Consider the following 14,810-nt stretch of genomic DNA (forward strand, 5'->3'; position numbering starts at 1 on the left):
GAGTTTGAGTTGCATGGTGTCAACGCTTTCAGAGGCTCCTCGGCTCTGGGATCATGATGAGTAAACTATCGGATCTTGGTAAAGTTAATCACATTTTATTCATCACCTGGACCCCGGGGAAAACCCAATCCTCAGAAGTATTCTCAGTCCACAGCCTTCAGTTGGAGCATTAGTGTTCTTCCCGCAGAGCCAGCCTTGACTTTCCAACCCAAGATATTTGTTTTGCACTTCCACAGCATGTAATTGTCGTTCGTATTTAGGGAGCTTGTTAAACCTTGCACCAGTCGGAAATGTGATGACGTCCCTGAGTTGTAAATGCCTTTATTTGCCTGCTTTTTAATTCCTTCTTGGGCTTCCATCTATGCTTTCCTAAGCCACATGAACTTGTGCGGTTTTGATTCCCTGCTTTAGTTCACGTTCATAAAAAGATGTGTGTGGATTCTCTCAGTCAGAGGGAAAGTACTCATGGAATAAAAGCAGCATTGATGTGTAAATTAAAATAACAGATGTCAACATGTTTCATATAGGAGAAAGTACACAAAATAGATTGGTGATGATTGCACAATAATAAGGCATGCGCCAGGCCAGTCATCATGGTCCTTAATGACCATTGTAAACAGCTGCATAACTAAAATTAAGACTCAGATATGGTTGTAAAAGTCACATTAAACATTGTGTTGTTAGGTAGGTGTCCAAATCTGTTCCAGTTGTAGACAAATGAGCCACATCCAGAGTTTACCCTGAGAGCCAATCCAAAGGGAGACCAACTGAGCAGGTGTGTCTACTGATTGCCTTAGGGGCCGATCACACCAGACACGACTCTATAAAAACGCGTCGCTAGCAAAACCATTGATTCCCTATGGTACGGCGCGCCTTTTTAAATGCTGCGCGGCGCGTTTTTCTAGCGTTTTTTTAGCGCGTTTAAAAGTTAAAATATTCTCAACTCTTAAGCCCGCTGTGCGGAGTTGCACAGCTCATCACTGTCACACTCGGCCTTTTAAGGCGTCAAGGCGTCTTTTAAGTGGCTGCGCTTCAAAAACTCGCGTTCTGTATGATCGACTCCTTATGCTGTGTTCAGGATTAGAAATGTCTCATTTGAAGGTTTCTACGGTTGACATTTTGGGTGTAAAATGCGGCAACATCTTTTTGTGTTTTTAAAAAAAAATGTTTCATACAGCTATTCATAGTCACTAGTGGATATATTATAATGACTTTTTGGATGCCTTGAATTGTCACATAGCTTCACCAGAAAGTCAACGTGTTTTCTTTACAAGTAAAGTGTCTCCACGTCTGCTCATTGAATTGACAATAAATGTTTGTCAGACGCTCATGGTTCTCTGAGGATGTATCCTTATGACCCCCTGACTTTTCATGAGGCCAAAATTGCCTCACAGCCATCTGCATGTTACCAATGTCACTGAAAGGACAATAGCCCACTGTCTTCACACTTTGTTGTGCTTAGTACAGCCTCACAGAGCACTGAATGTGACTTGGTCTGTTTCTGGACAGAAGCCAAACATTACATATACAGCCATACAAATACATACTTACCTACAGTCAGCCCCGTAAAGATCACCCCCGCAGCCTCCGCACCGCAGGGGTCCCTCGCAGGGACCGGAGGCCTCGAGTGACAAAAAAAAAAAAGTTTTTTTTTTTTAAATTGAATTTATTATTTTTTTCCAGTGAAAAATCTTTTGAAGGGAACTCCTCTTATCTTGGAGTTTGATGTGATATTGGGCTACTGAAATGTCCTGTCATGTCGCTCTCAAGCCTCTTCCCCTGCAGGTGGCTACTCGTGATCCACAGAGCACCGCCCTCGCTGAACTATCAACAGATAAATAAAAAAAGTCACGGAGAAAAGTAGAGCGTTTAATTCTGCGTTAATGTATTCATTTCCTTTCACTGCCACCGATGCTGACTGACCAGTCTGCTGATATCAGGCAGGAAGTTAGCAAACAACAAAACATTTAATGTTGAAAGACTCTTCCAGAACAAACACACAGCATCTGATGAACAGTATCAAGCTGCAGATGAGCGATTCCTCAACTGCTGCAGCAAACTGAGCAAAGTAAATATACTTTCAGGAAGTGGATCACGTCTCCAAACTCCACTCCTGCTGCTGGTTCTGTGGCAGATCAAGACACAGTGACGCGTCGCTAGTAGGGATGCATCAGTCCTCCTACGTTTGCGGTGCTCTAAAAGTCCGACGTAGTGAGGACGCTCAGTCTAAACGTAGCAAAATATATGCGTTTTAAAATGGAAACCTAACATGTGAGCACAGGTGTCGAACCAGATACCTTTTGGATTACTGGGCAACCACTCTACCACATGAACCACATGCACAGACATGATTCCAGGTCCGCATACTGTGAGGTGCTCACACAGACCGGTGATCCCGCGAGAAGGAGGCGGGGGGGCTCTCGTGTTTCTGTTACGTTGCTGCCTACAGCCTTAAGGGGCGATCACACAGGACGTGACTTTTAAAAGTGCAGCCGCTTAAAAAACGCCTTGACAAAAACGCGCTGGGAGTTTTAAAATTTTTTTTAAAGAGAGTACGGCGACTACCTATCTGCAAATTGTGTCTCGATGACAAGAGCTTTCAATTGTACTTTCGGCTGAGCAAAAGTAAGTTTGAGCGTCTTCTGAGCAGTAGAGTCGTGTTTCCATCTAGAATTGTTTAGCTCTTTGTAATTAAATACCGCTAATATTAGGAGTTTGCGCTGAAAAAATGCTACAAAAACGCACCGTGCAGCATTTAAAAGGTGCACATAAAAGGCGCGCTGCTCGCGACGCGTTTTTTAGAGTCGCGTCTGGTGTGATCGGCCCTTTGGGGTTGCTGTTCTTTATCCTTCTATTTATGACATTGCATTGTGCAACAACAGTTTAACCAAATGGAAGTATAGTGGTTTTGTTCTCTCACTTACCATTTAGCATTTATGTGTATCTGGCAGGGCCACTCCATTTTCTGCTTAATATCTGGAGAAGCTTCTTGTCCTATCAGAGGAAGTAAATGAGCCAAGCCTCCTTTCCTCCATCTCCCTCGTTTTGTATCCTTTCAGACCCAGGGGCCAGTTTGAGTAATAGTAATTGACACATTGATCTAATAGGGCCATCATAATAGGCCTGTTACTGAGCTGGGGAATGGTGCTCGGCGTCACCTTAACATGTGCAAGGACTGACATCCCGCCATGATCCATAATGATAATTGTGATTTAGCCTTGCTTTCAACCTACGCCCCAACGTCCCCAGCATCAGGAAATCGTATTACATCTGACCTCGCATTGCCTCCATTAGAACTGGGTCATTTGTTAAAATACTGCAAAAGCAAAACAATTGAACCCTGTGCCATTTTGATTCTATAATAGTGGGTTATCATGGTCCCTTTGAATCAATTGTAGAGGCCCATTTTTCGGGATAGAGCTTTGAATTAGATTGATCGGACTCTGATAATGCTGAAATCGATGATAGAGCCGCCTAAAAGTAAATTATCGTCGGGTGATTTTTTTTTATTAATCTTAATGTCTGTGCTCCTGATTGGTAATGGTAGCTCAGCTCGCAAAGCGAGGACCTTTGACATCTTGAGGGAGACGTCAACCATAAGGACAGAAAAATGAATCAGGGATTGTTCTAAACTTTCTTTCCGTGGCAGCTCTTCTATCTTCTCAAGTACGTATTCGCCGGGACCGGAGCGAGAAACGCACTCACGCTGACATCCAAGCAGTGTGTCTCTCTCTCCCTCACACACACACTCAAGTCGGTGTACCCTTCCACAGGGCTTACTTTATGTGCCAGCCTCAAAGATGGGTATTGGATATTGATGCAGCAGTCTTTTCATCTCAGATCTCTGGGTGTGTGTCCCTGAATTTGTCTGCGCTAAGAGAAAGTAATTATTACATTACATTACATGTCATTTAGCTGACACTTTTATCCAAAGCGACTTAAAATAAGTTCATTCAACCGTAAGTACGAACTAGGAACAACAAGAATCAAGAAGTCATGGTCCTGCATCCGCAGATTCTTTGACGGATTCTTTGGGATGCCATCATGGAGACAGGTCCCTCTACAGATGTAGGCATGTCTCAGATGATCTCCCGTTTGCTGGGTTAGCTTTCACCCTTCGGTTTTTGGTCTTATCTTAGTTCCCATCCTAGCACGCCACACTATAGCATTTGGTCCGGCAGGTCGAGCTGAGTGATCGGACGATGCTCTTAGTGGTGATTGTCCTGCGGAGAGCAGGGTCAATGTTAGCTTTTTTAGACTGAAGATAATCCGTGATTTTATCTATTTTGTTGATATATCATGAACATCTTTCTTCAGACATTGTCACCTTCTCATGTATTAGTGTGGCCTCTAAACTAAACAGAAAAACAAACTACCCTCAAATCCTCAGTAGGAGCTTTCTGAATATGATTGGTGCAACAGCGAATTACAATACCACCAAGTTCATAAGGCTCGATTGCTAAAAGTGTCCCTCTTTTCATTTTATGTCACAGCTGCATCGACATTGTTGTGTAGCCAATGTGGCATGCACTGTGCCAGTCGTAGCTTTTTGTACTCAGTTAACATGCTACATGGCATTACAATGTACTCATCTTGGACACCTGGCGAGACCACTTAAATGCACTCAACCTCGGGTTCAGGGCCTCGTCTTCATATCAAGTACAAAGTCATCTTTAATATAGACAATACATGGCGTTGCATTGGGTTGAGTGAAGAATTAATAAAGAGAGCTTCACAGAGAAGTTTACATCAACATACCTTCTCACCTCTGCCATCTGGCCAATCCCACTTTTTTGATAGTCAGTTTTAAAGACTAAACTAAATTGTTGTTGACACTTTCCCTTGGAAAGGCGAGGGAGCTCTGCTATACTCCAATATGTCTTCCAAAATGGAATTCTCTCCTCTGTTTGCCCTCGGCTCTTCACCCTGTGTGTGTGTGCATGTGTCAGAGCTCTAATGGGAGAAGCAGATCTCTTTCCACCAGAAAGAGAAAAAGGAGCAATGCCGATGATTGGGAAGGCAGACAGAACTTGTCACAGTGGAGTCTGTCAGTGGAACATGGTGTGCTATTCAACATGGCTGAGGTCATTTGTGTTTAGTTATAGTGGAAGAAAGTCTTCCCCTTTTCAAGCTCGTCATTTGAACAATGGACAGATTTCCCTTGGTGGTTTGGCAACAGCTGTCAGCTGGTTAAACGTGTTATTTCCTAATGGTGTCTTGCTCTGTCTGGAGTGTGCAGGAAGGGACTTTCCTCATTGATCAAGTAATCAAATCAGCCTAATCTCCCTTCCTAACCTAACCCTCACTATCTAAATAGAATCACTGCTAGCATGCAGTGTCAATGTTCCTTTTCTCATTATTAACTACACTTAATATTTATCCAAATTTACACAAATTTAACTTGAAGTTCCAACCAATGCCTCCTTATTGTTCAAAAACTGTTCAAGCTGAGACTGATGAGGCATATAACTGCACTCAGTATGCACAAGCGGACAACATACACCGTTGAACGCGCAGGATCAAGATTTATGTTCAAGTTTTTCGGTACTAGCATGTTGAGTAGGCTCCCCCACCTCACCGTCATCTTTGATATGTTGATGGAGCTGCTGAGAGCAACAATGTAGAAATGGTTCCAGCAAAATGTAGACTAATGTAAAAATGATTGGCAGGCAATTTAATGGGGGAGTTAGTTTTTGACTGCCTGCATTCCTTGTGGTAAGAATCTCCAACTTTCCAACTTCCTCATGCTCAGATAATAGCCAGTCAGTCTTGTGTTTTCCAATATTTGGCCAAAATTATACACGGGCCCGAATAATGAGTTTACGTTGCGCTCACACCTGCACCGTAGTTAAAGCTCGTTAGAGGAACCTAATTGTTTTGCTTTATAAATAGGGAAAAGCTTCAATCTCACTAAAAACAACACCAGCTGGATTGAAGTGAGCCTGCGACAGCTCTTTCTTTTAGTTGTGGTGATCTTGAAATCAATTTATAGTCGCTCCATCTACCAAACAGTCGTTGCAATGGCTGAGCAAAAAAGCCTACACCCGTTCATTATCACCCCTGATGGGTTTCATGCCTGATTTGTTTTGTCGTGGTCTCGTGCCTCGTGAGCCACCGTGGTATATTGTTGAAAAGGAATGACATGCGAGGGCCGCTGTCGCCACGATGTTGGCGATGATGGCGATGAGGTCAGAGATTCTCAAGTTGTCTCACAAAGTGATCTATCGAGAGTTGCACATGTTTGGCTTGGTCCCAAAGGTAATTAGAATGACTTTTTGTTATACTTTTACTGCAGCAACTGTGTTCCATATAACTTGCTGTTTCAAACGATCTGCTTTTCACATATGTACCCACTTTTGGTGATTATGTGGCTTTAAAGGATGCCTAAACACAACATGTTCTTGTTTGAGATATTAATGCATATTTACAGCCATATGATTACACTATCATTTGAACAGAGAATAACATTAGTTGTGTGTGATAAAATGTATGTTTTAAATAAGTATCTGTATCCTGTCCTGAAGTTGTACCATTAGGTCTACATGAATTATTCAGAGACTAAAAGCATTTGTTTTTCTGTTTTCAGGACGAGCCCTCCCTACTGTTGCGTTGACCTGTATTCTCTCCGGACAGGGGAAATGGTCAAATCAATTCAGTTCAAAACGCCCATCTACGATCTCCACTGCAACAAACAGTACGTCCCAGCTAAAAACGTCTCATACTTTACGATGCACAACATTTTCATTCTGCTAATGGACCTTTATCCTCCCTCTTCAAGTATTCTTGCTGTGAGCCTTCAAGAGAAGATTGCAGCATTTGACAGCTGCACCTTCACTAAGAAGTTCTTTGTCACAAGTAAGAAACTGTTTTTCAGACTTACAGAGTTGTTTTTTTCTGTTGTACTAAGTTCAGGAGCACCCTGGTTAAAGAGTAATAGAAAAATAGATGTTCCAGTGTGATACCTGTCTATATTTGAGGCCTTGAACTTGTGTTTGCTGTTTTAGGCGCGTTTTTTTTTTTAGTTCCGAACGGGAAAAGGAAGAATCTTTTTTGAAGTTCAATTATCATTCATGTCACAAAGTGGTGGGGGAACCTGCAACACAGATCCTGCATCATGCTGGCTGTACCTGCCATGTCTGCTGCAGGAGGCTGTGAAAGAAATGCCAGACTGCATTACAAGGCCATTGCTGTCCACTTAAGTCATTGACTGGAGTAAACTGACCTTACTGGATGGCTTTAATGTGTCTCCTCTTTGTCTGTCTGCCTTCCCTATCAGTGTCTGAGCCACAGGAAACCAAACATGCTCAATAGTTATTAATCGTTCCTGAACGCAGGGGCCTCCTCTCCTTCGTTGTTTGGTCTGTTTGGGCCGGAGGAGCAGTAAACAAAAGGTCCCTGCTATGTGTGTTGCTCCGCTATGGATGAGCAATCCTCCCGCCGCATGTGCTCTCCTTCTACAGGGTAGAGCTGGTGGACATTTTGTGTTTTTATGAGCACTTTAGGATTGTCCAATGTTTATGTTCTTGCCTTGCATTCAAGTGTTGTTTGTGTGCTTTGAACCTTTCTGTTCAACTGGATTCCACCGCCTCGTCTACGTTTTCCTGGAGCAATTCACAATGGTTTGGTACATACTTTGTTTTGGTACGGTAAAAGGCCGTCTGTGTCATTATATATTACGGTACTTATTTACGGTGCTTATTTATCTAAAGCAGATTCATTTTTGTTACTATTCTTTCAAACAAACTCTGTGAGGCTACGGAAGCGCGTGTGCACACCTACTTAAATCGCCTTCAGTATAAAAGCAGTGTTGTCGTATTGCAGTTATGGCGTTTTTTTTCCATATTTTATTGACCTCACACGGGCCGGACTGAAAGAGCCGTAAAACACCCAGCTCTGAACTACGCCGTCTGGGAGAGATCACTCTTACTGTCACGTCATCCGACTTATTAAAGTATTAAAGTTTGCAGTTTATTAATGTAATATCTTCAGATTAGAGTTTTTAAACATTTCATTTTCTATTTGTTCTACTCACAGCTTCCTTTTTTGTATGAAGTGGTTTAACCTATGAGAGTTTTCAGGAAGCTGTACTGGACTGTAAACATCTGGCTCTATGGTTTGTTGGTTGATTACAATCCCCCTATCTTTTCCATTCACCAATACAAGGCCTCCAGTCTGATTTGGAGCGCACAGCTGATCCTTTGGTTCACATGAAGAAACCTTTTTGTTAGAACAAGCTGTGTCTCTCTCTGCGGCCAAGTTCTCTGCCATCCCTCCTGTTGTTGTGATTCCTCATTCAACTTGGACCAACGTTCCTCTTGGTTTTCAGATAATGAAAGTGACATTGCATGACTGAATGCGTTGCGTTCCATGCACAAGAGGCAGATGCGATTCACACAGGATGCGGTTTGCTCTGCACCCGCCACGACTTAACATCGCGGCACGCTCCACTCAAAGTTCAATCAAGGGGCGCCCTGAGCCCACGCTGTGCTCCACCCGACAACACGCTGTCTTGGCACCACACAAGACATTGGAAAGAATAGTAGTGCTACTTTTCGTCTTTTTACTCAATTAAATATACTTGTTCATATTAGAATGTCTGTTTTTACAATTACAATTTAAATGAATATCTGAATGTAGAATATCCGTTGACAGTCCAAGTCCTCTTATTGGTCGAGGTAGTTTCTTGTTGCCATGCTTAGCAATAAACACTTTCTAATTCAGATTCTGAAATGGTAGCAGTAGCGACACCAGTAAAAATAGAAGTTTTGCTTTACATCCAAAAGATGGAAACTTCAAATGGAGAGTATTAGAGCACAAGGCTCAGCCATTGCTTCGCTCACAGAGGTCTTTCAGGATTCAGCCTTCAGAAGCCTGAACCCCGCTCCCCTTTTCAGCCCCCCTGTTCCCCGCGCAGGATGTCAAACACATGTTATCTCACTGCCTGAGCTCCCCTCGGCCTTGGAGAGGCACAAAAGGCTTCTTTGGCATTACCAGCAGCCCTTGTGGCTTACCTCAACCCACTTTCTCCCCACCAGCCCCTTTCTCCAACGCGGCACACTAAATTACTGTCTCCACCTCATCTGCTCCCTGAGCACTAAATTATTGTCAGCGAGCCATTCTCCCCACACCTCTACGCACTTACATTAGCTCAGTGTGTGCGTGCATGTGTGTGTGATTAGGGCCTGTGTTAATGTACACTGGAAACTGTCCCTGTCTGTATCTGCTTGCATTTCAAGATACCTATGACAATATCAATCATTACTCCAGTCTGTTTACAAGCACATGTTTGCCTGTTTTTTGTTGATTCTGTCTTGCAGCAGAAGTGACTGTAGCTGGAGCTCAGTTTTTGCTTTTCAGTCAAAGCTACAATTGTTTACCGTCACGTGTTTAAATTCATTCTCATAGCGTCCGAGACATTTTATCTGTTCATGAAGGCACAGTTTTGTTTGCCGTTTAGGATTATTGGTTGCTATTTTTAATTCTGCTGATAGCACACTGGATTGTGTGTGTGTGTGTGTGTGTGTGTGTGGGAGGGCGCGGGGGGAGCCGATCAGCAGAGGAGCCATCCTCAATTTATTGGGTACCACAGTCTCCATTAGCTCATGCACACACAGGCCTGCAGCCACGTCCCCCACATTAGACTCACATTTATCTTCCAGACAAGAGACTCCCACAAACACGTTAATGGTTTAAGATAGTTACAGACCCTCTCCTTCTGGAGAAGGCTGATGAAAACCCCCTGCATGTGTTCCTGTTTTCACGTGCAAACTCATGTGGTTATTTATTCCTATTGTAATCATCGTGCAAACTCATGTGGTTATTAATTCCTATTGTAATCATCATTGGCGTCCCTGTTTTTTCAACATCTTGATGTCTTTTCAGGCTGCTATCCCTGCCCCGGCCCGAGCCTAAATCCAATAGCTCTGGGAAGCCGCTGGTTGGCCTACGCTGAGAACAAGGTATTCACACACACACGCGCGCGCGCGCACACACACACACACACACACACACACACACACACACAAAGTCATCTACTGCAGAAGTACCTTATCAGAAAAGGGGACGTATTTACAATCCCAAAAATGCATTTGATCTGCTTCTTTAATCTGTCTGGATAAACAACTCATTCCACGAAGAGTCCAAGACAGATGATAACATTTTCAAAATCAACAGATGCATAGGAGTTCTCTGTTCTCCTCTGTGTAATGGGATTGTTAAGTACTTAGAAAAACCAGAATGTTGTATTGTGCACTCTACAATACATTTAATGCATAATAGTGTTTTGGTGCTGGCCCACTCAAGTAATAGACAGATGGGGCCACTGTTTGTGTGACTGCCTAAGGATTTCCAGAAATGACTAAATCTAGTTTTTTTTGGACAGTAAGAGTAATATTGGGATGGAACCATTTAAGTGATATGGTATTTGAAATTAAATCAGTGCAGATTGGCTGTTTGGTTGTGTAATATTTCTTTCAAAGCAAAACCGATTTCCTCCAGAGTGAAGAGGGAAGGATTTTGGATGTCTAAAATCTGAGTTCATTTCTCCAAATGTTTCTTTACAAACTCTACATCTTCTGTGGACGTACGTCTTGTATTCATCCGTTAATCGTTGTGTTTTTGCAGTTGATCAGATGTCACCAGTCTCGAGGGGGAGCGTGTGGTGACAATGCACAATCCTACACAGCGACAGTGATCAATGCTGCCAAAGTAAGAGAAACAAGCTGTCTACATGACACTGGGTTCATTTACACAACGCTACACAAGTCTACTTTACACTTGAATTTGTAATATTACAATTTTACTTTACATATACAAAGAATATATACGCATTAGCTTCTGCACTATTCTATGTTTAAATCTTAGATTCTCAATTTTACTTACTCTTTATATATATATATATATATATATATATATATATATATATATATATACATAAATATACAAGTTATTTAATGTCCAACGCCTGCTTTCTTTAGAAATGTTGTGCACATGAAAAATAAAGAACTATAAATGCAGAAACATGCAGAACACGTTTCTCAATGCTTGTTATCATAATCTACTTTTCATTACTGGGTATCAAAGCAAATACAAATTTGAGGAAAACGTGTCGAGATTGAATGAGCACGTATGGTAGGACACAAACTTATACAGTTTACAACAAAAAAAAAAACTGCAGTGCTTTTTGTTGTTTTTCCATCTTCATGTCCTCAGCCATGTCCCCATACAGAAGTTATTACTGTGAACTAGTTTCCTTTCATTTTAAATATTTCAAATGACTTCTCTTGTTCGGTCTGCAGTTATAGGCCTGTTGCGCTGTCTTTAGCCTTCGCTTGGATGAAATAGCACATAATACTGTATTTCCAGCTCTGCCTACACCATCTGTAAATGTACTGACATTGGATCCACCTGGCCTGCCTGGCTGACTGGGGCTGAGCTTATGAGACACTTCATCAACCTGCCTATCTGTTTCTTCCACTGTAATCTACTTCCCTCCAATGGCCTTGTTTCACTCATCTCCACGGGGGAGGGACTCTCAGAAAGCACACTAATAGCTAACAGCCCCCTTTGATACCAAGTGAAAGTCATTTCTGTTCTGATTTAACGGCTTGCTAACACATGCTAACTACCCAGCTCCTCGTATGGTTCTATTCCATCTCCTCATTTGATCTCCAAGGATCTAATTGATTTACAAAGAGTGATTGTGTCTTTTCTCCTTTGCCTAATGAGTGCCAACAGCTCGCGTGAGAGAAGTATCACGCTGATGTTCATTTTATTCAAGAGGTGACAATGCACATTCATTAACATGAGCCATCATAGAAGTGTGACAGGTTTAGTCATACAGGCTAATCTTCACCTGCAGTCCATCATTAACGTGCTAGTGGTAGTGTGCATCACAAAGAGCACTGTGTCACTGGTTAGCAGGTTAGCTGAGCAACATTGTGTGGGGTGGACACTGGCGCAGGGGGTGGAGGGCAGGGGGTATTGATATGCAGACAGGCAGTCTGCTTACCCACCATCTCCTCATTTAGGACCATATATCTCAATATGGATGACAAGGTATCTCCTTTTGGCTTGTGGCGCGACACGCTGGCTCTTAGTGCTGACGTCCAGAGACATGGAAACAAAAAGAGGGAGGGGGTAGCAATAAAGTGTAATGGCTTTTGTTTGTAAGAAAGATAAAAGAGAGAGAGTGCAACAGCTCTGGCCAATTGGACTCCTTGTTCCAAATTTGCTCTGTTATGGTAAATTTGTGTATCACATAAATCCTGCTGCCCATTGCGCCCGGGTGTATGGTTGAGAAAGACCTTTTACATAAATTAGCTTGTAATTTGCTTAAATGGCGACATCTGTGTGTGTGTGTGTGTGTGTGTGTGTGTGTGTGTGTGTGTTCAAGTGTTTTTGTCAGCTATCAGACAAGGTCTGCCCCCGCCCCCCTCCACCCTTCACCGGCAGATCGATAGCCTGTTTGGACTACCACTAAGAACTCCACAACTGCAGTGATTAGAAAACACATTAGTGTTGATCAATTAGGAGCCAAACGCCTCACTTAATAATTGATGCCTGTTCTGGCATTTTACACACACACACACACACACATACACACACACAGGCAGGCGTCCACACGCGCACACACAGGCAGCAGACACTGTTAGTGTGCCTGGTCGAGTGGCGGGGAGAGACAGTGGGTGATCCTCAGACCCAACAAATGCAAGGCGCCATGCTGTATTGACAGGGCCGCCTAGTCTGAATGCCTGATTAGGCTCTCCGGGGCCCCTTTGGCGCTTACACACACACAGACTCACAGTCACACGGTTTGGACTCCATTAGACAAAGACAGTGTAGTAGGTGAGATAGACTCCACTTAAGCAGCACTATCCATTTCCCTCAATCGAGCCACAGAGGTGTGTTTGAGCCAGACACCCTGGCTGGGCCTTAAGCGGACACAGAGGAGCCTCACACACACACGCACACGCACTGTATTGCACTTAGACTCATACATCTTGTTGCCCACAAAGGCAGAGAGCTAAGTGAACTAGAAAATACATTATATTTCATAGAATATTAGAAATGCATAACGTCTGGTGTTAGATCTTTAAGCACTGATTGTTTTTTTTGTCTCCTTCCAGACCTTAAAGACAGGCCTGACAATGGTGGGTAAAGTGGTCACCCAGTTGGCCGGCACACTCCCAGCAGGCACTCCGGATGAGGAGGGCACGCCTCACAGTGCGAGTCGCCGCAGCCCCCACAACCCTGGCGTGGTGACCATCATTGACACACACAGTGTTGGAGAAGGACAGGTCAGTCCAGTGCCTCTGCTTTTGAAAAAATAAAAATCATACTCATTAAATTGAGTCCGACACTGCCGTCTCATACTTGTGCACGTGCGCTGTAAGTTTAGGCACTACATGGAAGTGGCGGGGTTGTTTTCTTTGTATTCCTTTGATTTCTGTAATTGGGGAAATTGTTCTTCATTTTTTTTCTCCTTACTTTACAAATGAAATGAATGCAGTGCAGGCCTGTGTGTTGTAGTGTACAACATAGTCATGTAAATACACTTAGTGCTGTTGGATTTGACATCGTACTGGTCTGTAGTTTTTTTTTTTGTGATTAAGTTTGCTATCTTGCTTTTTGTTTTAATGAAAATTTAAAAATCCTGAGGACAAGATAATATGTAATGCAGTTTGTCAAGAGTCGTCCTTTCAGGTTTCTACATCGCTAAGTCTCAGAGGTGATCAAGACAGGGACAACGTTCGTCTAACTTAAGGTGGAGGCAGTGCTCGGAGTAACTGGTTCTGCAGCACATCAAAAACAACCTCCCAGCCAGCCTGGACCCTCACCAGTGTTTACATACAGAGCCATCAGATCCACAGAGGAAGCCGTCTCCACTGCCCTCCACTCAGCCCTCACTCATCTGGAAAATAACACTGACATCAGAATGAGGTTTGGTGATTTCAGCTAAGTCTTCAACACAGTCTCCCCCATGAAACTGGTAACCTTAACACACTGGGCTTGAGTTCCTCACCCTGTGACTGGTTCTTGGGCTTTCTCACAAACAGACCAGACGGTATGGATTGCAAACACACCTCCCCTGCTTTACGTTAAACATGGGTGCTCCCCAGGGCCGTGTGCTCAGCCCCCTCTTGTTCACCACAACCCCAACCTCCATCGTGTACAGAACACTGTAGTGAAGCTTGTGGATGACACTACCGTCATTGTAGTACAAACAATGAGACTTCATATAAAGAGGAAATTAATCTGACAGTTCAACCTCAGTAAAGCCGAGGAGCTGATAGGTGATTTTAGGAGAAAGGAAGCAAAGACGCACATACACCTCCTGTCTAAATCAATAGAGCTGATGAACAGTTTTAGGTTCTGGGAATCAGGGTCACAATAATTCTGACATGGTCATCAGGCGTCTCCATCCTAGTCAGAAACAGCTGTATTTTCTAAAGAAAACTCACGAAGGCATAAATCCGGTGCCAAGTTCCTTTTCAACTTCTCCAGAGGAGCAACAGCAAGCATCCTGACTGGCAATATTACAAACTGGCATGGGCTATGGCACCAATTTGTTCTTGGCCTGTTGCCTCTCTCTCGTCATGTGTGACACAGGTAAATATAGCTTCGGCCTCTGCGGCTTGGTGGGAAAGGTTTTCTTTTTTCCCTCTCTGGGGTCGAAACACTTGGGTCCATTCACCTAACCCGGCAAAACTCCCTGAAAGGTGTGACTTTGATTTGCTGCGTATTTTAACAGCCAAGCTTTTAGCAACGGCCCTGTCTGTTTTAGCAGCCCTGGTAGGATAGACGCACTT

General features: G+C 43.3%; 1 protein-coding gene across 2 annotated transcripts in view; it reads left to right on the forward strand.

Moving 5' to 3' along the window:
- The window catches only part of bcas3 (BCAS3 microtubule associated cell migration factor), a 305,557-nt gene that overhangs the window by 33,491 nt on the left and 257,256 nt on the right, over window positions 1–14,810 (forward strand). For both annotated transcript variants that reach the window (XM_068585216.1, XM_068585217.1), the window contains exons 8-12: window positions 6,587–6,694; window positions 6,779–6,855; window positions 9,883–9,959; window positions 10,624–10,707; window positions 13,128–13,298. In XM_068585216.1, the coding sequence (XP_068441317.1) occupies window positions 6,587–6,694; window positions 6,779–6,855; window positions 9,883–9,959; window positions 10,624–10,707; window positions 13,128–13,298 (517 nt within the window). The remainder of the gene's footprint in view (window positions 1–6,586; window positions 6,695–6,778; window positions 6,856–9,882; window positions 9,960–10,623; window positions 10,708–13,127; window positions 13,299–14,810) is intronic.

The sequence above is a fragment of the Clinocottus analis genome, unplaced genomic scaffold, assembly GCF_023055335.1.
Source record: "Clinocottus analis isolate CAN_PGR_092001 unplaced genomic scaffold, fCliAna1.0.p SCAF_2, whole genome shotgun sequence".
In the NCBI taxonomy this organism is placed as follows: domain Eukaryota; kingdom Metazoa; phylum Chordata; class Actinopteri; order Perciformes; family Cottidae; genus Clinocottus; species Clinocottus analis.